Consider the following 26,031-nt stretch of genomic DNA (forward strand, 5'->3'; position numbering starts at 1 on the left):
CTTGCAGCATGGGCTCCTGAACGTGCACAGGGACCGGTGCCTGGGGCCCTTCCTGCCCTCCAGAGGAGCTTGGCTGGAAGGGAAAGCAGCTCAAGCCATGCAAGCCTTGCGCAGGAGAGGACTTAGCAGCTACAGCAAACACGGGTATGAGCTGGGGGTCAGTTCTGCAACCCAGCCGTGCTGTTAGAGCTCACAGGGCTCAGTTCAGCTCTGACCTGGGCATGGGAGACAGTGGGTACAGGGAGGCAAAATAACAGTGTTCAGTGAGTGAAGGACTCAAGTAGGGGGTTTGGGAGTCACCTTTAGCAGAAGGAAGAAGCCCCATGGGCTTGGGTAACCCCACATCAGCAGAAAGAGCCCTCCTGGATGACAGAGCAGGACAGGAGGCACAGTCAAATCCATCCCCATAGCACAGGAGTCCAACAGAGCCCTGGCATCCTGCGCATGTGTCTCATCACGGAGCATGAAGACATTTGATGATCCCTTTGCCAGTGCCAAGCACAGCCCGGGTACAACACGCAGAGGCAGGTCCCGTGTGAAAGGGCTCCTCTTCCAAAGCCAGAAGCAGGTATGAGCAATGTGAAACCAAAGAGGGATGGACAATACCCCGAGCAGCAGCTCAGGAGCCTGGAGCTCCCTCGCAGGGAAGTCCCTGAGCCCCGCACCCAGCAATGATGAGGAAACCCAGCCTCATTATTCAGCCCTGCTAATGAAAAGGGGAGGAAAACCAACATGGACCAAGAGAGCACCGCATCAACAGAGCAAAGGGGGAGCCGGCTGTGAGCTATGGCGCAGCATAAAGAGGCCAGCGGCAGCGCAGGAGAGGCTGGGATGCCAAATAACCATGGGCAGCCTGGTACCCGAGGAGCCACTGGCACCTCTGCGGTTGACACCTCCCTGACACACAGCACCGGAGCGTGCTCTATCGCATCGGTGATCAGGAAACATTAAAACCAGCTCTTGGGTACTTCACTTCAGCAGGAGGACCAATGGTCCCCGCACCAAAGAGCCTGCAGGAGATGCTCTGCTCACACCACCACGCTCCTGAGCACAACCTGAGGATGCAAACCACTTAACCTGCTCCAGTGGAACGTGCCCCTGCCCAGGGCAGGAGGTCACAATGAGAGGAGCTTTAAGGCTCCTTCCAACCCAAACCAGTCTGTGACTTACCTGAGATATCCATAGCTGGAAACACCCCCCTCCACAGGCAGGAGGAAAACTGGGTTATGCTGCTATGGCTGCACCACCCAAACCCTGCAGCAGGCGGAGAAGGAACGAGGCAGAACCCACGGCAACCCTTAATAAGCACCTCACCCTCCCATGGGCCTTAATAAACTGCAGGTAGGAGTCAATCAAGGCTCCCCATAACAGCCCACACCTGTGGCTGCTCCTGGCAGGCCACCACCAATGGCAGGAAACACAAGAACCAGGAGCTGGCAGCAGAGTTAGGGCCTGTTTGTGAGCAAATGCAGCAGGGAGAGCATCTTGTCGTTGTTTCAATGAGAGAAAGCCAGGGATGACTGCAGGTATCGCCTTTGGTGATACCAGTACATTGATTCCATCCAGGACCAGAATCAGTGCTGGGTGAAATCAATGTAACCTTCATAAAGGGGGTTGGCAACTGATCCCTGGCAGTGCCTGCACCCACTGTCAGTCTCCAGGGTGTTTCTAGAGGGGTCCTGTGCTGCTCAGCATCTTCCACAGTGGCTGGGAAGAAAACCTGGGAGCGCTGTTAGGATCTTCAGCCACCCCCCATCAAATTAACAGCACAGTAAATGAGACAGGAAGGGTGCTCCTAAAAGGTGGTGGGAGCCAGCCAGCACCCAGCTGTGGCTTAATGCACCCAAATGCAGCATCCATGTGCCTGGGCATCAAGGGCAGAGGAGGGATGAAGCTGCGCGGGCACAGCCAGAACCCACCCAGGCAATGGGACAGGCAGTGCCCCACGGTGTCAGTGAGGATGGGGAGGCACAGACACCAGATAAATGTGTCCTTGCCCTGCCAGGCTGTGCTATGCCAGGGGCTGGGATTGGATGGGATGGGCAGTGGGTGGCTCAGGAGGTGATTTCAGCCCAAAACACAGCATCAGTGGGGCAGAGCAGACACTGCCCACTGCGGGCGCCAGGAAAAGGGGGAGAAAGGCTCCTTGGGAACAAAGCCCCAAGGGAAAAAATCCACCTGGCGAGCAGAGAAGGATCTGACGAGTCCAACATGTTTATAGTGGTCTTCTCCCAAAAGGTAGTGTAAGGAAAACCTGCAGTCACAAGGGAAAATATTGTGAATGTTTCTGTCTGATGGAAATCATAGCCATGTAAAGAGAGGCAGGTGAAGGGAAGCCTAAAGGGGGGTTCAGCAAGAATAACACACATATACCCCCCCAAAGCCTACCATTGAGTTTAGCATAAGCTACCCTGGCACAGGGACAAACCCAGCACCTGCAGCAGGAGCAGAGCTCGCTTTCGCCGCATCAGTATCTTTTGCTGTGAACAGCCCATTTAGTGACACTTAAATCTGCTAAACTGGGGTTTGTGTGGGAATGATTTCAGAGAGCACTGGAAACCCCAGGTTCCTTTTTCCATCTAACAACGTCTTTAGAAAGCAATTCTTTAAGCCTCCATTTCCAGGGCCCTTTTAATGCCTGCAAATCATTGGTAAGAGTGGAGGGGAGGCAGGCTGCCATCAGCTGCGATCGCAGCACCGTGCCCGGCTGCCGCTGATGGGTTAGTAGAAACTATCGCTTTTAGGCAAGCTGCCACGGAAAGAAATTAACATTGATACGATTGCTGAGAGCCACCGCAAACCCCAGAAATCAGCCCCTGTCTGGGTGTCAATTGTGGCCTGCCAAGGTCAGGATCTGCGCTCTAATAGGCACGGCCTCCAATAGCGGGAACAACTTAGGTGTGGAAATGAGCGCCGTATGGCCAAAGTGTGTCATTATTATCAGGAAGACAACCTGCCCTCTGAAATCACATCTGCATCGAATGGGGGGGGACCTGCGGGGGGTGGCATCGAGCAGCTCGGGAAACAATGCCACAATCATAGTTTGATCCTGGGAGGTGTTTTCCCATCACCATCCACCCCATTGCTCCTGTGATACCACCCCTGGAAATCGGCTTTTGAAGCTACTTTGCCTGGATCTGTGGCTTGGTATTCTCAGGGGACAGAGGGACCACTTCCACTGGTTAAGTTAGAGGGGTCTACATGAGGGATGTATTTTGGGGGGTACGTTTGCTGTGCCAACAGGATTTTCCTTACCAGCAGCCCAGTCTAACGAAATGAAACATCCTCCCACCAGAAAAGCCAGTCCCTGGAGCTGGGCTGGGACAAAGGGGAGCGATGGGCTTCTGCCATAGGGAAACAGCAGAGGGAAGGGCACTCCAACGGGACCAAACGTTCCATACTGACCCTGCCAAGCGCCTGCATTTAGGGGGAGTTACAATGCCCGGCTTAGGAAAAGGGAACCCCTTCCCTGCGGAGCTGTGCTCCCAGTAACAGCGGCGCGGGGTTGATGCGGGCAGGGGCCGGGGGGCTCAGCGCAGACACCGAGGAATTCCGTTTCCCTCGGCTCCCCCCGGGCTGCGCTTCCCCTTCGGCTCTGCAAGGGGGTGCAGGGAGCAGCGGGCTCTGCCCCTGGAGCCGGGCAGGGGGTGACCTCCGGAGCAGGCAGGGACCCACCATGGACCCCGAGCGCCCGTCCCAGCCCCGTCATGGGTGAAGCCTCCCGCGTCACCCCTCATCCCCCTCCTCCAGCCGCAGCCTGACCGCGGCTCTAGCGCTCGGGGTCGTTTTCCTACCGGTGCACCCATCCTGGGCTGCTCTCCCACTGGTTACCCGCTGCATTCCATTCCTCCTGCGCAAGGTCCCAAGTTAAACGTCCTGTGTGTAAGCGGCGTCCGTCGCTTGAATCCTCATGGACCACCGCGGTGGTGCCAGATCCCAAGCCCCAGGTCACCCCTGCCAGGCTCACGGGGCCAGTCCCGCTCATTCTTCACCATATCTCTGCCTGGTTTGTTACCAACGCAGCACCGAGGCCCCAGTGAGGTCCCAACCTCCTCCCTGCCCCAGCGGCGTGCAGGGAACTATCCCCGCGGTACCGGGAGCAGCCTCTTCCCTCCGGAGGGGAGCGGGACACGGCGCTCTGCCTCTCCCGGCCAAGCTCCATCCATCCGCCTCCGGGGTCCCTGGTTTGCCAAGCTGCCGGTTAACCCCAGGGCTGCTTCCCTGCAGGGCTGACTCGGGTCCCCATCCCTGCTCCTGCCTGCCCGGGGGAGCTCCGACCTGATCCCCATCCGCTGGAGTGATGCCACCGGCCCTGAACACGAACAGGAGCCTTCAAGTGCGGCGAGGATGGAGCTTTCAGCAGCTCCTGGCTCCTAGAAAGGAGGGGACGTGCTCAAGGGATGGGGAAAGGAAAAGGGAGGGAAAAAATAAAATCAAATGAAACAAAATCCAATGCAACCGTCAGCCTTTTGAGGAAGACTCTGGAGCTGGGCTCAGATGATGCTCAGCAGCACACGGCACAGCACGGATGTACCAATAGTGCCGCCTGGAAGCACCGGGGCAATGGGAACAGGCACCGGGGTCTCTGTTTGCAGCCCCTGTACCCCCGGCTGAGCAGACAGGGCTGTGTGTGTCCCCCCGGGGGTCTCATTGACGGGTCACCTCCAGCCGCAGCAGCAGAGCACAGCCGGAGGGGTGGCAGGAGGCCCCGATGATGGGCAGCCACGGAGGAAGGGTTCAAATGCTGCTTTGAAGCAGGGAGGCAGAAACCAGGACAAAATCACTTCAGGGATTCTGTGGGAAAACTGCAACTGGGTAAAGGGCTGCACGAAAACTGGCCGGGAGCTTCGGGCCGGAGCTGCAGCGCACGCTGAGAGCTGAACTTGTTCAAGTCACCGAGCACCGCGGTCTTAGGGCTTAGGGAGGGAGGAACAAACTTTGAGAAACGGAATTGTTCCTTCTCGGAGCTTTATCTTTCGTTTTAATTCCGTGATCACCAAGAGCTCCAGGCGCTCTGCTCGGGGAACGGGCTCAGTTTGGAGACAGGACAGGAAGGGTCCGCTCCGGAGGTGCGGGACATGACTGGCTCCCCACAGTGCGGCGCGTCCCTTCCCGGAGCGGAGCCGGTCCATCCGCGGGGCGCAGCGCAGTTCCGCTGGTCCCCATTCGTACGGGTGGGTGCGGGTGGGCTGGCACCCACGCGGGGCATCCCGGCCCGACCCCGCGGCTCCCGCAGTGTGTGTGCGGGGTCGGCTCCGTGCTGCCGCTGCCGCACACGCACGGCGCTGTGCATCCGGAGCGTGTCCTCCCGCGCACGGATGCGGGGAGCTCTGGCTGCCGCCCGCCCCGTCGGATCGCGCCGGGGGTAACGGGCAGGAGCCGCTGGCAGCACCCCCGGGCCGGGTACCCCCACACCCCGTCCTCTCGGATTGCAAACGGCAGCCAAAGAGCCCCTGGGAGCGGCGGGGATGGGCAGGACCCTGCCCCTGCCGCTGCCCCCCGACGGGCGCCGGGCCTGACACGGGGGGCTCCAGCGCCGCAGCCCGGGGTGCGGGGAGCGCGGGGGGAGCCCCGGCCGGGCGCGCGAGCAGCCCCGAGGGAGCGATTCGTTGTCGCAAAACCAACGAACAAACGAACAACGACCAAAGGAAAAGCCCAAAGCCCAACCCCAAACCCCAACGGAAAACGAAGCATCAGACCTAGACGGACCCCGGCGCTGCGCGGGTCCCAGCCCCGGCCCGCACCCCGGCGAGAGCGGCTCGGGCGGGCGGCGGCCGCCCGGGGGCTCCGTCCCGCAGCCCGAGGGCCCGGGGCCATCCCGCTGCCTGCCCCGCATCGGGGAACCGCGAGCGCTGTCCCCGGCTGCTGCCACCCGTCCGCGCCGTCGGGTCCGACTCCGGCCGCAGCCGTCGCTTCTCCAGGGGTGGGGGCGGTTGATTCTGGGGGACACCCCCGCTCCCCAGCGCGAGGTCTTGACCCCCCCCCCCCCTGCCCCGGCCGCCCCGCGCCCCACGGGGCCCCGCAGGTACTTACGGGCTCGGCCGCGGGGCCGCTCGCAGCCGCTCCGGCGCGGCCCGGGGGCGTCCGGGCTTAAGAGCCGTCCGGCGGGCGCAGGACAATGGCCGGGAGGAGGGGGCCGGGGCCGGGGCGGGCGGCGGGAGGCGGGGAGGGGACGGGGCCGCCGCCGCCGCTCTCCCCCGCCGGGCGCGCTCGCTCCGCCCCCCCGCGTCTGGCGTAAACCCGGCGCCGGGCTAAAAGAAACGGCGAGCTACCGGCGCCCGGGGCTGGTGGCCGCCGCGCCTCGCCCGTGCCGGCGGCAGCGCCCGGCCCGGCCCGGCCCATCCCGTCCAGCCCCGTCCCGCCCCGCCATGTCGCTGAGCCCCAAGCACACGACGCCCTTCTCGGTCACCGACATCCTCAGCCCGATGGAGGAGAGCTACAAGAAGTTCGGCGGCATGGACGGGGCGGGCGGGCTGGGCGCGCCCCTCGGGCCCTACCGCCAGCCGCCGGTGCCCGCCGCCGCCGCTGTGCCGCAGCACGTCGTGACGGGCCCCACCGGGGCGGCCGCTTACCACATGCCTCACGGCGTCTCCCAGTTCCCGCACGGCGCCGTCGGGGGCTACTGCAACGGCGGGCTGGGCAACATGGGCGAGCTGCCCGCCTACCCCGAGGGGATGCGGAGCGGCGCGGCGGCGGGCGGCGGCTGGTACGGGGCCGGCGGCGACCCCCGGTACTCCAGCAGTAAGTGCGGGCGTGGGGCGGCGGAGGGGCGAGCGGGCGGGCGGGCGGGGGGGAGCCGCTGCCCTCGACGGGGCGGCCGCCGGCGCTGAGCCGCCCGTCCCGCTCAGTCTCCAGGTTCATGGGGCCGTCGGCGGGGATGAACGTGGCCGGGATGGGCGGCCTGAGCGGCATCGCCGAGGGCGCCAAGGCCATGGTGCCGCTGCACGCGGCCCCGCGGAGGAAGAGGAGGGTGCTCTTCTCGCAGGCGCAGGTCTACGAGCTGGAGCGGCGCTTCAAGCAGCAGAAGTACCTGTCCGCGCCCGAGCGGGAGCACTTGGCCAGCCTGATCCACCTCACCCCGACGCAGGTGAAGATCTGGTTCCAGAACCACCGCTACAAGATGAAGCGCCAGGCCAAGGACAAGGCGGCGGCCGCGCAGCAGCTGCACCCCGACGGCGGCCTCTGCCAGCAGCACTCCCCGCGCCGCGTCGCCGTGCCCGTGCTGGTGAAGGACGGCAAACCCTGCCCGCCGCCGGGCAGCTGCACCCCGGCCCCCGGCCAGCCCGCGCCCGCGCCCCCCGCCGCCGCCGCGCCCGCCGCCCACCCGCACCCCGGCTCGCTGGGGCAGGCGGCAGACCTGGAGGAGCTGTCCCCCAGCCCGCCGGCGCTGCACGGCCCCATGGCCCCTCTGGACTCGGCCGGCGTCGATTACAACGGCGGCATGGTCAGCCCCAACCTGCTCTACGGCAGGACGTGGTAACAACCCCTGGGTGTCCGTCCCTCCGCACCCCCCGCCACAGCCCGCCGGGACCGGACCCTCCCGGCGCTGCGGGGAGCCCCGACGGGGGCCCCGGGCCCGTCCCGGTCCTTCCCCGGCCTCGCTGCGCTGGGGTTTTTTAAGACTCTCCGGGTTTTGGGGACCCTGGCCCCCAGAAGGGGGAGGCGGGGAGGGGAGGGGGGGAAGCCCACGCGTGGGTCCGGTGCTGCGGGCGTGGGGCTGCGCCGTTACTTGCGGTGTGCGGGTGTGAACGCGGGTTTGTGCCTCCGAGTCCGGCCCGGTGTGCGCGGCCCGGGGGGCCCGCCCCGACGGGGCGTCCGGTGGGCGGGGGGGGAGGCAGGCGGGGAACCTGGGGGGCAGCGGCAGCCCGAAGCGGGGCGCCCCCGGTGCGCGCACACCTGGACCGGGCCCGCGGACGCGAACAATAAATCTCCTGAAGCGCAGCTGATCTCGGCAGAGCTCATTTGTGAGGGTTCCCCCCCAGCTCCCTGAGCGCGATTCCAATGGGATGCGAGCGAACGGGAACTGAGCGGTACCGGCGGGCAGAGCCGCGGCCGCTGCAGGAAAGGAACCCAAACCCGGGCCGGGCAGCGGAGGACGGGGTTTAACGGGGTTGAACGGGGTTTAACGGGGTTTAAAGCGCTTTCACCGCTGTTGCCCCGATCACTGCTCAGCGAGGGAGCGCCCGGCGGGGACGGGGCCGCGGGGCCGCGGCGCTCCGTGAGCTTCGGACGAGCTGCAGAGACCCCAGACCCCCGATAGACCCGGGCCGGGCCCCGCCGGGCGGGAGGAGGAACGGCCGGGAGCGTTGGGACGGCGCAGGGCGGCGGGGTCGGTGCCCTCGCCCCTTCCCCCGGGAATGCGGGGAGCGGCGCTCGGAAGTTTCCGGCTTTTGGGGCTTTATTTTTTCTTTTTATTTTACTTTTTTCCCCGTTTTTCCCCCCAATAAAAGGGAATCTGGGTCTCAAGAGCCGCGTTTTCCTGCCCGGCGCATGCATGGACGCGGTTTGGCCGCCGCGGACATCCTCAAACCCCCGTTTTTCCTCCCCTCTCTCAGCCGCCAAAGGGGTTCCGTTCCTGGGGGGCACCCGCTGCCCCCCACCTCGCATGGGCTCCCCAGGGGCGGCCGCGCTGCTCCCGGGACGCTTCTGGGGCAGAAAACGGGGATTTCAGCCTCTGCGAGCCCACGGCGCCGCTCCTGGATCCCCCGAGGGGAGGGGGGATCCCCGCTGGTGCCCACCCGGAGCCGCTCCCTCGGGGGACCCCCGCGGTTCATCCCCTTCCCCGGCCCTGCTTGCCTGGAGCGTTTCTCCCTGCTGGTTCCTGCACCAGGGGGCTGGAGGGGGGCACCTGGGGAGGGGATGGGGGGGGTGAGTGAAGCCCCTTTGAACCCTGCTAAAACAAAGGGGATGGCCCAGGCTCAGCTCCAGCGTGGAAAACAAACGGATGCGTGGGCAGAGCAGGCTGAGGATACCCCCGGGATCCTGGCCACAAGGCACATCCCCAATACCTTGCAAGAGGCAGGCAGAGCCGGGATGGGGATGCTCTCCGGTCAGGCCTTGCATCCCATCCCTGTGTCCCGGAGCAGAGGAACCACAGATCCCAGCCAGGCACATTGCTCCAAGCGCTGGGGTGGGCTCCATAGCTCCCAGGGCTGAGGAGCCAGCTCGGAGGCTTGCAGCAGCCAGGGGGGGAAGAACTGGGTAAGAGACAACCCCTTCCCACAGCACCCCCAAGGATGTTCCATCCAGCCCCATTTCCATACCCCCAAACCTAGGGAACAAGAGACAAAAGCCCCCCAGCCCCCTCCTCCTCCCTCCAGCCCCGTGCTCAGCCATCGTAGTTACATGAAAATCTGCATTTGCTGCTGGTTTTGTCTTGCTTGGAAAAGCAAAATGACTTTGTAGAGTCCCAAATACCCCCCTGGCCACGGGATGCTGCGGCCGAGGGCCGATGCTCCCAGCCCCGGGCAGGATGGAACTCTGTGCATCTCAATGAAGAACTCTGCTCCACCCTCAGTCACTTGACAATAATGAACCCGGTTTCATCCTTTCTTCCTCCCAAGGTTACATTGGTCCCATCTTTTCCCTCGGTGCTGGTGATTAACATCTGAGCCCTCAAAGGACAGGGCTGGAAAACCACTCGAGAGCCAGGGAGCTGACCAATTTCTATGGGACAAGTCCCAGCGTGGCACAAGGGAAAGGGGGTACAGTGGCATTAATGCTGCTCAGCTAACTCCCAGAGACTGGTTTGGGGTTAATCAAGGGTGTTAAATGCTGTTGGAATTACTTCCCAAAAAATGATGATGAAGATGCTCAGGCAGGTCCAGAGCACAGATCCGCAGCCACGGTGGAGGGGTTGGGAATGAACCACTCGCTCCTGCTCCCGGTTTCAAAAGCCACTTTATAAAGCAAATAAAAATGAGCACTGATTTGGTACAGTCACACAGAACCCCTACAAAGAGTGCTAAAACCAAAGGGGAACGCTGGCCTGTGCAGCTCCTTTACCTCGCACCACAACCCAGCCCAGCCCAGCCCAGCCCAGCCCAGCGCCCTGCTGGGACAGAACCAAGTCAGAACCAGGCACCAGGTGTAAAAGCTGAAATGTTTTACTTCAAAGTCCCCCCCAAAACATCTCCTCTCTCTGTGAGACACTGGAGGAAGCACCGAGGGGGAACAGCGGTACTCAGGGGCCTAACCCCATCCCATCTCTAGGTGCCCCGCACAGCCCCGGGGCTGCTCTCCGGCTCCTGTGTGCGCAGCCAAGGATGGCTGGAGCTGAGGGCAGCACAGCGGGATGGGGATAAGGGATTCCCACCTCCTCAAGCATCTCACAGGCAGAGCAAGTTCAGGGCGCTCGCACTCCGCTATTCCCAAGCAACACAGCTCCCGCAAGGAAAAATCATCACCAGTTGGGTACGAAATGTGCACGTTTAAACAAGTTTAAAAACTACAGGGATGGTTCATCAGGATCCTCTGTTCCCCCCCCCCCATCATAAAAGAACAAAAAGCCTGGACACTTTCTGTGATTAAAAAGGAAGTCGCCAGGAGCTAATTCCAGCCGTATCTTCCCGAGGGAGGCGGCAGCGGGTAGGGCCTCCCGGGGCCATAGGCCTGCAAGCAAACAAACAACAGCAAGCGTTTAGTTTTTGGATTAACATGATGGTAAACGGGCCATGGAGCATCGCCCACACAAGGGACACAAGAAACCCTGCACGGGAAGGTGCCCAACGCTCCCAATGGCAGTGCTTCCCTGGGAAGACAAGCTTGGACTTCCCCGAGCACAGAAACCAGTACGTTAAAGCCACATATATGCACACAAACACACATATATATATGTATACAGACATACATCACCATGCACACCCCTGGAAGGGCAGGTTTCTCCAATTCCCACAGAAAAGGTGGCTTTGCTCCACACAGTCTTTATGCTTTACAGAGAGCAAGGATGCAAATGCCACGTTGCAAATTACAGCATCGCTGAGATTCATTATTCCCATCATGAATACTTCTTAGAGGAAAAATACCCCTCAAGGGCCACTTTCCTGTTCTAATGGTGAGCAATTTGATGCTAAAGCAAGGCAGGTATTTTTACAAGTAAGTATTTTAAGGAAAAATAGAATTAAAATAACTGTATTTGTTACAGAAGCAGCATTTTCCAGAACTCACTCATTCGAAACAATAGGTGAAAGATGCCTAAATCCCACCTTGGAAATCGCTCCCAATATATCCGTGTATTTAAATTGAGATGAGGCATTCTGTACACCGAATCCAGTGAAAAATGTCACCAAATTCCTTTGAAACATTTAAAATGGTTGCAAAACCTGATGCAGTGCAGGAAGGGCACTCAATGGATGCACTGACGGCAGCGATGGGGCTTTGTCTGTGTCCTCCTGGGAGTTTGCTGGTGTTTAGGGAAGAGGGGCTTCCTTTCATTCCTTCTAAAGGGGAATCCATCCTTACCCTCTCCAATGGGGGCTCGGGGATAAGCAGGGAAACTGGAGCCTGCTCCGGACAGAAACCCATGTGGCGCACCCAAAAGCACTGTGTGGAATACACTGCTTCTGCCATCAGGAAGGTTTTATCTTTGTTTTCAGGTTTAACTGCGAGCAGTTTCAATGGGAAACAAGCCCCAAGCCCTTCCAGTTCCACCCAAGCCCAGCGCATCAGTGCAATCCAGCCGCACAAGGTGTTTCCCTGGCCCTTCAGTTGTTGCTGCAGCCTAAAATCAAAATGTCCAACACCTGCACAACACCACCAAGTTTATCTCCAGGTTCTGTGGAGGAGCTGGAGGCCGCCAGCGAACCCCCCCTTCACCACAGAGCAACCCATATCCATGGCAGTTGCATTAATTTCGTAAGCACTTTGTGGCAGCGCGTTTATTAACCTCTTCAGACCATGTTCTGTATGCTGTAAAAAAAGAATTCAGAGGTGAAAGGGACCAAAGATAATTATTTATGCTGCTACGTGTCACCACTTCCACTTGAATCCCTTTTCAAGGCTTTAAAGCTTTGAAACGTACAGGCAGCACTGCTCGATTCAATTATTGGGTTTGCACCCAAAACCCTTAAAGGGAGCTTCTAATTCTGCTGCAGCGCTGCTGGCCCGGGGGAAATAATGACATCTGACAGTTCATTTAAAAACAACATGGAAAAGGAGAGGAAAAAGGCAACAAAAAATAAAGGAAATAAAAACCAGTTGGAAAACAGCAGAAATGCAAAGGGGAATTTTAAGGAAGAGAATTTACTCGAGCCGAGAGATTTGTCCTTAACATTCATATTCACACACATGATGGTTCAAGCTGTGGTCCCTACCCAGATTCAGCTTCATTTCATGATCCAGCGGACGTGTCCCCTGCTTGTGACAAGTGAATTAGGTTTTGGACTGCAATATGACCAAAAGCCTCCTATTTAATCATTCAGGTTGCAAATAGCCAGAAAACAGCAAGGGCTGGGGTTTTCCATCACTGGCAGGCTGCAGACATCCACGATGCTCCGAGATCCTGTGGTTAGGAGGCTGCTTTCCCCTTTCCTAAGAGAGGTGCCCTCCCCAAGCCCCTGCTGCAAACATCCTTGGGAGACAATTCCCCTTCTCCTTTGTGATTCCAGCTGTAGCTGCTAACACAAAGATTTAAGGTCGGGAATGAACTAGTTTGAGCACTGATTCCCTTTGCAAATACATCTACCTACGCTACCAGGATAAAGGGTAGAGCAGAGAACAGTGCAGCACACAGACTTTTTCAAGTGTCTATTTTCCAGCCCTAATTAAATACCACCCAGACTCCACCAGCATCAAAATCCTCTGCTGATTTTCCTCCATCATTACAGCAGCCCCTGTTATGGGTTAGTGCAATTATGCATTTTATTCCTCGAGTGTTTTGGGTAAACCAGTGTAGCACAAAATGAAAGGGTTTTGAATCATAGAATAGTTTGGGTTGAAAAGGACTTTCAAAGGTCATTGAAAACTGATCCCATCAATATGCCTCATCCAAATTAGAAATATGCCTTAAAAAACCCCTCTGGGGACTAGCTGGGCAGCACAAAAAGGATTCAGTGTTTCCCCATTAAGCCTAATGTGATCATAAGCCACAACCTAGTTTTGCTTATAACCAAAACCACCTCTGGAAGGATTTGTGCTGCTAATGCCTCCCTGCTATCCCTGGAGCAAGCACGCACAGTGGTGTCCTGGCCTCTTTCCCCCCTGTTTCTTGCTGCAACACCACCCTGACAAGTGAAGGAGCCACAGACAATCTGTACTCCAGCCTTAACAGCCTCTGCACTAAAAACACTCCAGGGTAGGAGCTGGGGGTAGAAGGGACCTCACTGCTGCTTGAAGGGGCTCAGCTGAAGAGGAGTTTCAGAGCTGGGAGCGCTGGGCAGGCTGCTGGCTGCTACAGAGCCTTCCAGCAGCACCGAGTAATCCTGCACCCACAGACAATGCTGAGCACGGTGGCAGCAGCCTCTGGGCTGCTTCTGCTGGGCTTGGGGCCTGACAAGCTCACCACAGGGTGAAGGGCTCTGCAAAACCCTTCCCCAGCAAAGGCCAAAGGCTCTTCCCTCCCAGGCTTGGTTTGACAGTGCTTGTTTTCACTGTAATAGCTGCCTTAAACCCCGCACACCATAACAACATCACTGTGCAGAGGCAGTTGTGGTACAGCACTGAGACTCACAGAAAAGACCTGCAGCAGACAAAGAGTCAGAGAAGTGGTAAAAACACAAGACTTCCACATGTGCCATATGACATCAGTATTTAAAGGAACTGTACCTGCAGGCCTTGCTGCCTAAGCAAAGGACACTGGGATCTTACCCAATGCACATACAGCAGCACAGAATTTATATCCACGTGAATGTGGCTATATGCTGTCACTGGCATGGAGAAACACCCCAGAAATCAAGCACCACATTTGAGTGTGTGGTGCTGCACTTTGTAACACACATTTCTGTGTAGAAGGGAGATGGGCAGACTGGGAAGAAGGAAAACTGGGAGTGGAGACTAACAAGTGACTTGGCTTGAGCTAAGATGGGAACCAGGTCCCATCAGAAGGCAAATTTCAAACAGTTTATGCCTCAGTTTCCATTAAACGGATTAGGAGATAGTGTTACCAAGCAGCTGAGTGCTCTTCCTCCTCTTTCCCCATTACTGGCCAGTAACCTTCCCACCACCAAGTGGTAATTCTGACTTACACAAAGAGCAGCAGAACTTAGCATTTACTATAGATACCTGAGATTTATTTTAAACTAGGACACAGCACGGCAAATACTCACATTTCTAATACAAGAGTATATGCAGGTTATGCTTTTACTGGGAACACACACAATCACATAGGCAGAATCATCTACTGCCTTCAAGGAGCATTTTCATTCTATGGCATTTTCATAAGCTGATGGCAAAGTCACCTGGAATTCTGGACGAGGTTCTCCTACCACATTCACTTGCTTTCATTTAACCAAAGCTGTTTTCACATGTACTTTCACAGACATGCTTATCTCTCTGGCTGCTAGTTTCTAACATTTGGTTTTAAGTAGTTTTTCAGCTAAGAGAAAACCAATAAGCATTTGAGGAGGGAAATTAATGAAGTCATAAGAATCTATATTTTAAACATACTGTGGAGGAACCTGGAGAACCCCCAAAATAGTGTAGTGGATAGATTTCCTTACAGAAGAGGAAGACTCTGACTGAAATACTTGCCTCCCATCATATTTTCTCAGGCTGTAAGATGTGTATGACTTGCTTGGGTGTTTGTTCTACTGGCAATGAAAAGCACTGGTGCACAGTGATGACACAAGCCTCTTGCAGGGATACATGTGGAAGCGCTGGACACAGCTGGGAAGTTACCTGTGAGCTTTCACCGGCTCCTGGGCTAAAACCAGCTTGGGAATGGGCACCTCCACCGCAGTCACTCTCCACAGCCACACACAATGGAAGCCCTACTCAGGAGGAGAGCACCGTATACAGAATGGGACAAAGCTTTCCTACCTGTCTGCCCCTGTCCATGCGATCTTCGGGTCTCTGTGGGAAGCCCATGGGTCCACCCAGCCCCTGGTACTGGCTCGGCTGGAACTGGTTTTGGGATTGCAGCATGCGGTTCCAGGGGAGGAGAGGAGCAGCCCCAGCGGTTCTGTGCAGAGAGGAAACACACTGTGTGAGCTCGGCTCCGACAGTTCCACACCACAAACCTCCCACACTGAATGATTTGTCTCGGAGCCCAGCACTGTCACACCCAGCTACGCCTGCAGCGGTACTGCAGCCAGCCAAGCTGCTGGGGATAAATCAGGCAGGGGGGGATATCGTCCAAGATTCTCCTACTGAAAGGCTACTCCTGCGTGCTGCTTCCTCCATCCCAGTTTACAAGGCACAGCCCCAGGTACCACCGCACGTGGTGAATTCAACGTTACAAATTCCTTGGGAGGATTCTGCCCATCTCTTTATTTTGTGAAGGGCAAATTCAGCATCTCACCCACACTGCTCCTGATGGGGATTAAACCCCCGAGCTCCCTGCGCTGCCTGACAGCAACACGCCACCAGAGAGTAAACATGTGCGATCCAGGAGAATGAGGCTTTCTTTTCTAAACGCCCAGACTCTTTCTGGGAGTCCATTCTTTCCAGTTAATTGCAGGTTGCAAATGAATTCTTACTGCGAGTAGTCTGAATCTAGGGTAGGGGCCTTGGCTGCTTTTTCCCATCCATTATTCTGCTCAATATGTCAGAAGGTCTGATCGAGAAGAAACCTTTTCAAGTTCTATTGATGCCGTTTTCAATTGACCACGGTGACCTAGCAACATAAGCACTAATTGGCATGGGCTGACTGACATTTGGTGTACAGTTTATATGGGAACGCAAATTCAACATCCATTATAAGCTAGTTTGCCACCCTAGATTACTGACAGCAAGAAATGTTTTAATTGCCTTCAAGTACCTATTCTAATATTACAATTATAAAGCAACAGGTATAACACAGCAAATCATTGTTTGATATAAAATATTTGGAAAAATGATATAGGCATGATATAGTCTTTAAAACTGAGCGTGGTAAGGGTACAACTCCTGTCAGAATTCATGTTTTGCAGCACAATCTGTTGTTGTAAAGGGAAAAACACGGGATAGTGGAGCCAGTTAATCTCTGCTGACCCCTGCTTAAGAGGGAGTCAGCTGAGCAGTGTGCGCCCAGCGTGCCAGGAGGCAGCAATAGCAGAGAGCATGAGCACTGTGGTTTGTATCTACCTGCTGCTCCGCTGAACTCAGTTATTGCTCCCTGTGTCCGCAAAGAGCCTCTGCCTACATTTACTGCATTAAACAGGCAGGACTTCCACCCTGGAGGAGTCATCCCTACCCAGAGGCTGATCTGTTCTTCCATGCACACGAGGTTGAGGGAGGAGGTTTGACTTTCCTGCCCAAGGGAGGGTTCACAGCTCCACAAACGGAGCTCTGAGCAGCTGAGGAAGTGATGCTGGGAGAGGAAGGACTTTTAAACACACGTTTCACCAGCAGGAACAGAGGCAAAGCTGGAATCAAGGCAGGTACAGATTAAACTGAATGAAAACAGGCATTTGGACCTGAAGGCTTTCTAGTTTTGGATGCAAATTGCTTTTGGTTCCATACTCAGCTGCTCCATTGGGTCACATTAAGACCTGCCTGAACTTTAAGAAGGCAAAGGAAACTCCTACCATCTTGAGAAACAAAAACAGCTCAATTCCTGCTTATAAAATACGAGTCTTACCTGATAAACATGCAGCTGGTAAATGTGATGTGCAACACAAGTACTAAAACCAAACAGGCACAAAAGCCAAGTGGCAACACTCAACTGTGAGGTTCTATTTTCAGCTTCAGAGGCAAGTCCAGAAACACACACTGAATCATTCATTAGGAGGAGCAGCACTGCATTTAGAGTTAACAGCACATTAAACCTGCAGGGGCTAAACACTCAAACCCAGTGTTTTAACAATAATATTCTGAGTGAGTATTTTGAGCACTCACTTCTTTTCCTCCCATTATTCCTAGAAAACAGCAGACCTGAGGATGAGTGCATTGCTCACCCTCAAGGAAAACTACAGGGAATCACCTCTGTGGCTCCAGCTCTGGGACTCCTCTGTCTCTACAAGGCTGCTAACACGCTTGTGACAAACACCCTCAGTGACTGATGGTCACAGGTGAACACTTGCTACATGCCTGGCATGAGGAAGTTTGATGCAGATTTCATTTGACATCAATACATGTTTGGCACAGAGTTTAACTTCCTATTAAAGTGCTGCTTAGTGAAAAATCGGGATATTTAACAAATGAAACACTTAAACACTAATACCATTATTATGTAGGGGCATTTTGTGCTTTGAGACCGTGTGAGAGAGTGAAACTAGAGATTTGCAGTTAGAACCAGCAAATATTCCCTTCATCAGGGCCTGTCGGGACAGGCCAAGGGGAATGGCTTGAACCTGCCCGAGGGGAGACTGAGCTGAGCTCTTAGGCAGAAGCTCTTCCCTGTGAGGGTGCTGAGGCGCTGGCACAGGGTGCCCAGAGAAGCTGTGGCTGCCCCATCCCTGGCAGTGCTCAAGGCCAGGTTGGACACAGGGGCTTGGAGCAAGCTGCTCCAGTGGAAGGGGTCCCTGCCCATGGCAGGGGTTGGAGCTGGAGGAGCTTTAAGGTCCCTTCAACCCAAACCAGGCTGGGGCTCTGTGATTCTAATTCAGTGTGCAGCAGGTAAAATAAAATTGGTGCCTCACCACTCTCACAGTAAAGAACTTCTTCCTTATATCTAACCTAAACCTCCCTGGTTTAGTCTGAACCCATCACCCCTTGTCCTATCACTACAGTCCCTGATGAAGAGTGCCAATCCAGCATCCCTGTAGCGCCCTTCATATACTGGAGGCTGCTCTGAGGTCTCCATGCAGCTTCTCTTCTCCCAGCTGAACAGCCCCAACTTTCTGAGCCCATAATTGCACCACTAGGTTTAAAAGTAAGAAATCTCCTGCAGAAGATAAATCATCTGCATTGTGAAGAAGCAGCTTTACACTCCTGGGTTTCTTCTACCTGTGAAGCAATGGCTAGTTTAGCCCTAACTGCAATGCTCCATCCCTGAAACAGCACAGAGGCTCAAAGCTCTCCTGGCAAAGGCAGGGCTCCCTGCTTACCCCTTGCTTGATGTCACAAATCAAGGATCCAGCAGCCTCCTGCCAACCCACTTCCCCCAGAAGGCTGGAGCAGGGGCTGGCCTCTCCCCCAGTTACCTTCTTCCCAGGAGCAGAGGTGGGGGGGACCCGAAATTCCTCACTGCTCCTGGGCACCTGCAACCCCAGCAGCAAGCGGGGACAGCCCTGAGGGTACCCCTATGGGGAACCAGCAGCTCCCAGGGAATGAACTGGGAAGCTGAAAACCTCTCAGGGGCTTGGTTCAACAGGTTCAGCCATTTCTCCTGCACCAAGACTGGCTGTGTTTAAACATATGCTTAAGTCTCTGTGCTTGTCTCTGTACGGCAACTAACTCAACATCAGCCCTAAGCATGTTTGATTTGAAGCTCAAACCAAATAGATGCTTAGGGCTGATGTTGAGCGAGTTAGGCTTGTTTCCTAAATCAAACATGTTTCCAAGAATGGGGCAAAATTACCCATCCCCAGCACCATAACTGGCAACTTCCTGGTTTTCATAAACTATCATGGGTGTAACAAAGCACAACCAGGGAGTTTTGCTGCTGTCACTCGAAAGCTACCACAGCATTCTCCAAGCTTCTCCAAGGCTTGTTTTCTAGGTGATGACGACACAGCTTCAGTTTAAAGTCACCTCAGGGGACACCAGTTTCCTCCTCCAGTTTGGGAGCTGAACAGCGAGGCCAGTACCACAGCACTACAAGCAGACAAGCACTGTCTACAAATCTGCTCCAAAGGACTTGGGCAGTGTGTGCTCACCTCTGAAAGCATCACCACAAGCCAAGCACAGTAACTTTATGATAGGATTCAGAGGACAGGGACAGTCAGTTACTGCAATTGCAATAAAAACGTGTGTTTTGAGTGAGAAACACACAATTTCTGGCAGCCCTAAGTTCTTTATATGTGAATTGAGAACCTCTTCCACCCTGCAAAGCCAAACAGCCTGTTACATGACAGCAGCATAGCCCTGTTAAAGTAATGACAAGTTACAGACCTGCAGCGGTACTTCACATCACAATACTCTGCAAATTGGATTTAATTAAGGTGTGGGAATAGCAATTCCCATGGACAAAGTAACATTAAAGTTTGTAATGCACGAGTCATTTATAATGCAATATTCCACATTGATGTGGCACAGGGGAAGGGAGCCGGACGTGTTTCAATAGGGATCAAAACGGTTGCCATGGAAAGTGTGATTGTGGAGAGCTCAATAAATTCTCCCAAAGCTCATATTTTCAATGGTTAATACTTGCAAATAAACCCATGGAAAAAAAAGAGTTGTGAAACTTCAAAGATTTCACATTCACTCTCCTTCTGCCACAAACATAAATAAATATCATTATTCATAGCTTCCACAGGTACTCTGGAGTTTATAAAGTCCATCTGACTTAAGGACATACAACCTATCAATGAAGGAACGCATGTAAAACATCCCTTATTATCAAACCATGTCACATTCCTTCTATTCGATGGCACTTATTGGGCTGCAGATTCCATAATCCTTCCCTGAGTCCCTTCTGCATTTAATTCAGTTCAGTCTTAAGTAGTTAAAGAAACTGTTTTCAGTGGCAACTAATAACTACTGACCTACAGTGACACTGCCCTACAATAGGCTTGTCAGGCCTGAAAAACTTGTACCAAAGAAGCTGATTAGGACTTCAAGAGGTTTGTAGCAAGAATCAATGGCTCGTCTGTACTAATGCTGCGGCTGCGGCACAGGAATGATAAAAGTGGAACACCATTAGTTATGCCTCATTAAGCTCCACAGCCCTCCTAAAAAGAAATTTGTTTAGCCTGTCCAAAATCTAATGCAGTTCTAAGCTCTCTGTGTTCAATTTCATAGTATCTCAAAAGCTTCAATAAGATAAAGGCCAAAGAACCAAGAACGGTACCAAAGCACCAACAGTAAAGTTAATTTTGAAGCCTGAGTTTTAATGGAAAGTGTTTCTGCCTTCTTTTTTTGCCATACAAAGTACTCGAGCCTTTTAAAGGACGAACAGCACATAGTGCAGTCACAAAACAGAAATAAACCATGGACTTTCATTAACTAAAACAAAACCTGTTGTACAGCAGCATTGCAACAAATTAAACAACAAAGTTCAGAACAAAGAGGGGAAAAGAGCCTGGTGGAACCATGTGCATCCCCCTGGCCGCATTTCACACAGCATCCATCCCTCCTGCCTTACCTTTGTGGTGTCTGCTGGAACAAGGGCGTAGGACCTCGCCAAGCCTCCTGGGGTCTAAGATCTAGAGGGTAAAACAAGGTGTTGAAATAAACCAGAGTGAGTACACTTAAAGAACAGCGTTCTGCTTGCTCTTACATGTGGCTGAGAACTTGTGCCCTTGTGTGCACAAGTGGCAAACTTTGTATTTATTAATAACAAGCAAGTTATTCTTTGAGTATGGCCAGTAAGCTTCATGTTAATAGAGGAATGAATTTTAACTGCTAGAACTGGCATTGCCTAATGCTTGTTCTTTGAAAATGAAAACCCACCCCTATTACTATAACAAGTGAAGACTTAATTTGATACTTACATTTTTTATCAATACAGTCACCACTCCACTAGATGAGAAAATACAGCCCCATGGACACATATCATCACAGCACACCATGCTTGTGAGCAACAAATACGTAATAATATATGATTAAGCTAAGCTTTGCTATAAAGCAAAGTAAAAGAGTGACCAGAGTATGTAAAAGTGAACAGTTCCTCTTTATCCACATTTAAATATATACACAGATTTAGGATGTATTTAAAGATAGTAACAAATGCTTAAAAGTTAACCTAGACAATGATAAGGTCGTAATAAAAATGTGTTACTGATCCCTTGGCTCATGTAATCAGACTGAAACAAACCCTTGGGGGTAAAATCTTGGCCAGAGACCTAACCCTGCAGTTGGAAGAAACTGCAGAGAAAAAGACCACCCACTTCTCAATTGTTTCTTCTGCCCAAAGTGACTCTCCACAAAGACATGGCCGTAACAACACTGCTGTAAGGGGACACGCAATTAAACACTTGTTGTTCCTCTAAACAAACTGCTCTGTAAACAGGATAAAAGAAACAGCCCATCAATAGCTCCGCTCAGCCCCTGCACTCAGAGCAGCTGTCAATCAAAAGCCTCCGTTTCAGTGACACCTTGGATTGTTTTCAATGGTGTTTAAGCGTGGCCTAATTTCAACAGCTGGTTCCAGAAGCTGCGGTGGGACAGTAACACCCTGTTCACAACTGCATATATTCCAGTGCACTACAGCTCTGCAGTGATTTGGGAGAAAAGGGGGAAGAAAAGCCCCAGAGGGAAAAGCTGTGCCTCTCTCCTAGCTCAGCTGGATTGTCTGCAGGCTGCAATGGCCTGACCTGGGCAGAAACCTCTCACAGCAGCACTTGAGCAGAGCTAATCCAGCCCAGCAACGGACTGAGTCCAAAGGGATTTTATCTGTTTATTAAACATTATATCTATATACACACAGCAACCAACAGATACACCTCTCTCTCTTAGTATGTATCTCTCTGTGTGTATATATATACATATAGTTACCAACTGATGCTTGTAATCAGGTATAATCAGTTATTTCCTATACATTACCACCAAACCAGTCTAAAGCACTGCAAGTACTACAGAGGGTGAGTGGCACTTTTATACTGATCAGCCTGTGAATTATGAGGACTTCTACATGCATGAACAAGCTGTACTGACACGATGCTTTAGGGATGCTGTGTTTGCTTTTGAATGAAAGATCAGTGCAATAGGAGAAAGCCCTGGCCCCTAACACTGTATTTAGTTGCTTTGGGGGGAAAAAGGCAATTCAGACACAAGATTAAACTAAAGTTTGAAATAAAGAATAAATCATTAAAATAATTAATTAAAACATTTGGTTAAGCCCAAGAGTGTCACTTTTCTGAACCAGAAAATATCCTTAGATTGCTTTATTTCTAAGCCTCACAGACACCAGCACTGCAGAAGTACATGTAATACAGAACTGTGTCCTACCAAAAATGTTTTCAGATGCACTCCCTCCATCTGCTGCATGGATAAATGCACCTGCATTTATTTATCTATTACCTGCACAGATATCCTGTGCTTTATTACTACTCCTACCACCTGCAATTCTTCACCTGCATCCTCAGGATGGGGGCTTGGGTTTGTCTCCATCACCACAATCAGACCTGCAGCCCTTCTGAGCCTGGCTCAGCTCTCCTTTCTCTTGCTGGAGACACAAACTGCCAGACAACAACCCTATATTCCAGGGTAAATAACAGCCACATCTCCCCCATCCTTCCCCTCCTGAGCCAGACAAAGCCCCCAGGCACCTGGGCAATTACAGACTAATACAGTTGCTCCCCCCCAACCTTCCCGGGTCAAATCTCCACATTTTAATTGAGATTATTAACACGTTTTCCATTCCACTTCCAGGGTCAAATGGTGCTCTAGTGAAACCCAGTGAGATGACGCTGGGCTTGCCCTGGTATAGCACTTCCCGTTCATACAGGCCCTGCTTAAGGGCTGGTTAAAACCATGTGTCCTATTTAACCACTTCCTTTCCACTGGAACAAGCAAGGCCTCAGCTCTCCTGCTGTAGCCACGCATTTGGCAGCTCCAGGGAGCAGTTTAACAAAGAGTTTAATAAAGTCATCATAAGAACATTTAAAGCCACCTCATTGCTATTATCTATATATCTCTGGCAGAGAGCAATCTTTGAGGGGAAAAAGCTTGCAGCAGGAATTGCACTTCAAAAGGGTACAAAATGGGAGCAGAAATGACAATGAATCTTTTCCTTCGTCCTCACGACCTAGGCATTTCCTAGAGCTATAAGGCCAAACAAACCCTTCTCCAGCAGCTCCTCAAGGAACAATTTATCTCATCAGCGTGGCAATCAAAGAGGAGATTCTGTGTTTACTGATTGCACTAATCAAAATCACTTTCCAAATGCAGCTAATTGACAAGTTTACTAACTGAGATGAAAGTCAGAAATCAGATATCCCGTGCTGCAGGGATGAAATCGCCATTCACAGGGACTGCCACCCTGCACTTGACTGCCCAACTTATCAGCACAGACAATTATTCATCAGCTGAAAATTGGCACATCCAAGTCAAATCAGAGCGCACCAGTAAGGAACACCCACAGCAGGCTCTTGAGGAAGAGATGGCACTATGCCTGACCGCACTGCCCTTCGAGAGGCTAATTTTACTTCACTGTATGTATAAAAACGTAACACAGAAAAAGTTGCTCTGCATCAAGGCTGCAAAATGTGGGAATTCTGACCACATCAGCTCTAGTTTTGAGGAATGTGGAGGTTCCAGGTGCTTCCCAATTCAGTCATGCCATAACATCTAGCTCTTCTCTCACAGCTATATGCTCCATCCTTGGCAGTGTTCAAGGCCAGGCTGGCCTTGGGTGACACAGACAGAGCCTTGGGTGCCATGGTTTAGTGTGAGGAGTCCCTGCCCATGGCAGGGGGGTTGGAACTGGATGATCCTAAGGTCCTTTCCAACCCAAACCATTCTCTCTGATGAGTGTGACTGACACTAGATAACCTGCCCCATTAAGAAAACCCAGTATATGCCTTCCCAATCTTTGATTTTCTAGTTGAAGGTATCTGTGCTTTGACAGAGACATTTCTGCTTGAACTGAAGGGGTGACTGCAACAGGCAAGAGCGCTGTGCTGTCAGACCTAAGAAAGCCTTTTGGTACTCCTAGACAGAACACTGCATGAAACTGGGCCATGTGCTCAGTTCTGACCACACATTTCCATTGGAGCTAGCACTGTCCATGCAGACCATTCTGTTCAACTCCTGCCACCTTCTGCAGTGAGGTTCAGAGAGCTGCTGGCACTCTCCCATCTCCACAGGTTTGCTTGACTCTCAACCCACACAATCCATAATGTGTTATGGTGTTGGGGGTATGGTCCCATTAAAAAGCACCCTTCAGTGAACATCTGAAAGACTGGTTTCAGGAGAAATTTTGGGCTACAACCCTTGGAGGTATTCTTCTATTAAGGGCTTAAGCAAGTCTGACTCTATACTGTAGAAGAGGAGTTAAAACACCTGTGGTTCACTTGGCACTGGTAGTCCTGGGTGGCTTGTGCTGGGTCCTGACCCACTGCCCAGGCAGCAGGATGCATTTCTGGAGCTCCTTGTAGGGGGCAAGCACACCCCTCACACTCTTTAACCTGCACCCATCCCACTGACTGGGACATCAACTGTCCTCATGCCTCTGTTAAACAACGAGGCACTGAAAGATGGTCTCCAAATACCAAGTCAACTGTTGCTGTAATTACTTGTACAGACTTCATGGGGAAGTCAGTTTAGATCAGAAATCCATTAGAGCTTAAGACAAGCCTCCTGGAACAGCCTGGTTGGCAGAAGGAGGAGAAACAACAAAATTAACTGACAAAGAATTACATTTGCAGCATGCTGCACTGTGGTCTCCCATGCAAACAGAGTGCCAGGAGCCCAACTCTGGGATGAAGAGCCCTGGAGAGCAATGGCAGGAGCACAACCCCTGCTTTGTGGAAAGCCTCTGCAGGATGATGGTGGCTGGAGGGACCAGCAGGTTGACTTGGCACCTCTTTGTACTGCAGCAGCAGCAGCAAGGCATGAGATCAACACCTGCCTAATGGGAAAAGCAGCATTAAGGAAAACAGCACAAGGAGGAGAGGGGAAGCCTTGCTTTCAGGTTTGCCAGGCACAACTGCAGAACAGCAACAGCGGATGCCTGAGGCAGTCTGAGGGTGAGGAAGGGTAGGAGATGAAGGGAGAAAGGAGGAAGGGACATGTTAAGAAAAGTCACCAGACACTTTTTCTGAGAGCAACAGATGCACTGGGCTTTCACCTCCATCAGCAGATTTGAGCCTCCTCAGTTTGACAGAATGATGGCATTGGGACATATCTGCATGTGAAGTGCTTCCTACACAACACAAGCTGCTCAGGTGTCATGAGGATAAGAGCTTTGCAAGTACCTAATAGGCAAGATTAGGCACATAAAGCAGAGACAACTGCTCTGAAATAAGCAGGCTTCGTAATAAGACTCGAGCTTCAGAGGACATGAACAGCAGTACAGGGACTGAAGGGCTCATGAATGATTCCCCTCTCCTCCAAACCACACAGGCTCTCTCTTTTCAGAGATTAATACAGAACTGTGGTGACTGTTTGGTAGTTCTGCCTCCCCATTCCCCACACTCTTCTCTTCAGAACACGTTTCTTGTTTAACTTGTTTTCCTTTAGTGCAAGTTAGTAGCTCCAGGGTCTCATCTCCAATCCATGCCTCCACTTAAACCAACCTGATTCCTCACACAAGAAAGCTTCTGTGCCCACCACTCAACTACCCTTCATCTACCTTGGGACTGAACAATACATTTAATTCAGAGTGGCCATTGATATTATTTATTCACTGTTTCATGTGCAGCAAAAATGCAAGTATAAAAAGGCTGAGAGATTCACTATGCAGGAATCTGGTCTTCTGTATGTGACAACACGTTGGCATTCAAACCTCACCTGTTGTCAGCTGTTTAAACCTCAAACACTTGCATAACTTAATATTGCAAGAATCCAGATGAACAGTGAGAAGGTCTTACTTTACAGTGCATTTTAGGCAGCTTAGCCAAGTCTCCTCCTGTCTCAAGCCCACCACTACAGAAACACAGCCCTTGATCACAAAGACATGGGACTCTAGTAACTAGTGCCCTTTGCACAAGCAATTCTTTGCCAGAATGAAGAACTTCACATGAGGTCACACAGGATTTATCTTGCTACTTCCAGTGAGCCATCTGCTCATCAAGTCAGGAGCAGTGGCACCTCTGACCTCCTGACAGCCTCCTACCACCTCTTTGCCAGGAGCTGCAACACCTACCACAGGCAGGAGAAGCCAGTACAGGACTATGAATTAGCTATTCTGGC

At 52.9% G+C, this 26,031-nt stretch overlaps 2 protein-coding genes across 2 annotated transcripts in view; one reads left to right on the forward strand and one right to left on the reverse strand.

Annotated features, from left to right (window-relative positions):
- The first annotated feature begins 6,368 nt into the window (after window positions 1–6,368).
- On the forward strand, window positions 6,369–7,480 carry NKX2-4 (NK2 homeobox 4). The gene is made up of 2 exons (XM_061356944.1): window positions 6,369–6,741; window positions 6,849–7,480. The coding sequence occupies exons 1-2, from the start codon at window positions 6,369–6,371 to the stop codon at window positions 7,478–7,480; spliced, it is 1,005 nt and encodes a 334-aa protein (XP_061212928.1).
- Window positions 7,481–10,090: 2,610 nt separating this feature from the next.
- XRN2 (5'-3' exoribonuclease 2) overlaps window positions 10,091–26,031 on the reverse strand; it is a 51,284-nt gene continuing 35,343 nt past the window's right edge. The window contains exons 28-30 of the mRNA XM_061356916.1: window positions 20,321–20,381; window positions 14,974–15,115; window positions 10,091–10,611 (exon numbers count right to left, since the gene is read on the reverse strand). Coding sequence (XP_061212900.1) covers window positions 10,549–10,611; window positions 14,974–15,115; window positions 20,321–20,381 — 266 coding nt within the window. The 3' untranslated portion in view covers window positions 10,091–10,548. The remainder of the gene's footprint in view (window positions 10,612–14,973; window positions 15,116–20,320; window positions 20,382–26,031) is intronic.

This window comes from Neopsephotus bourkii, unplaced genomic scaffold (genome assembly GCF_033783945.1).
Source record: "Neopsephotus bourkii isolate Nb327-2 ecotype Australia unplaced genomic scaffold, CSIRO-AGI_Nbou_v1 NB_873, whole genome shotgun sequence".
Lineage (NCBI taxonomy): Eukaryota > Metazoa > Chordata > Aves > Psittaciformes > Psittacidae > Neopsephotus > Neopsephotus bourkii.

Coding starts and splice junctions, on each gene's coding strand:
- NKX2-4 (XM_061356944.1), top strand. CDS start 6,369: ATGTCGCTGAGCCCCAAGCACACGACGCCCTTCTCGGTCACCGACATC. Junction 6,742..6,848: donor CGACCCCCGGTACTCCAGCA/GTAAGTGCGGGC, acceptor CGTCCCGCTCAG/TCTCCAGGTTCATGGGGCCG.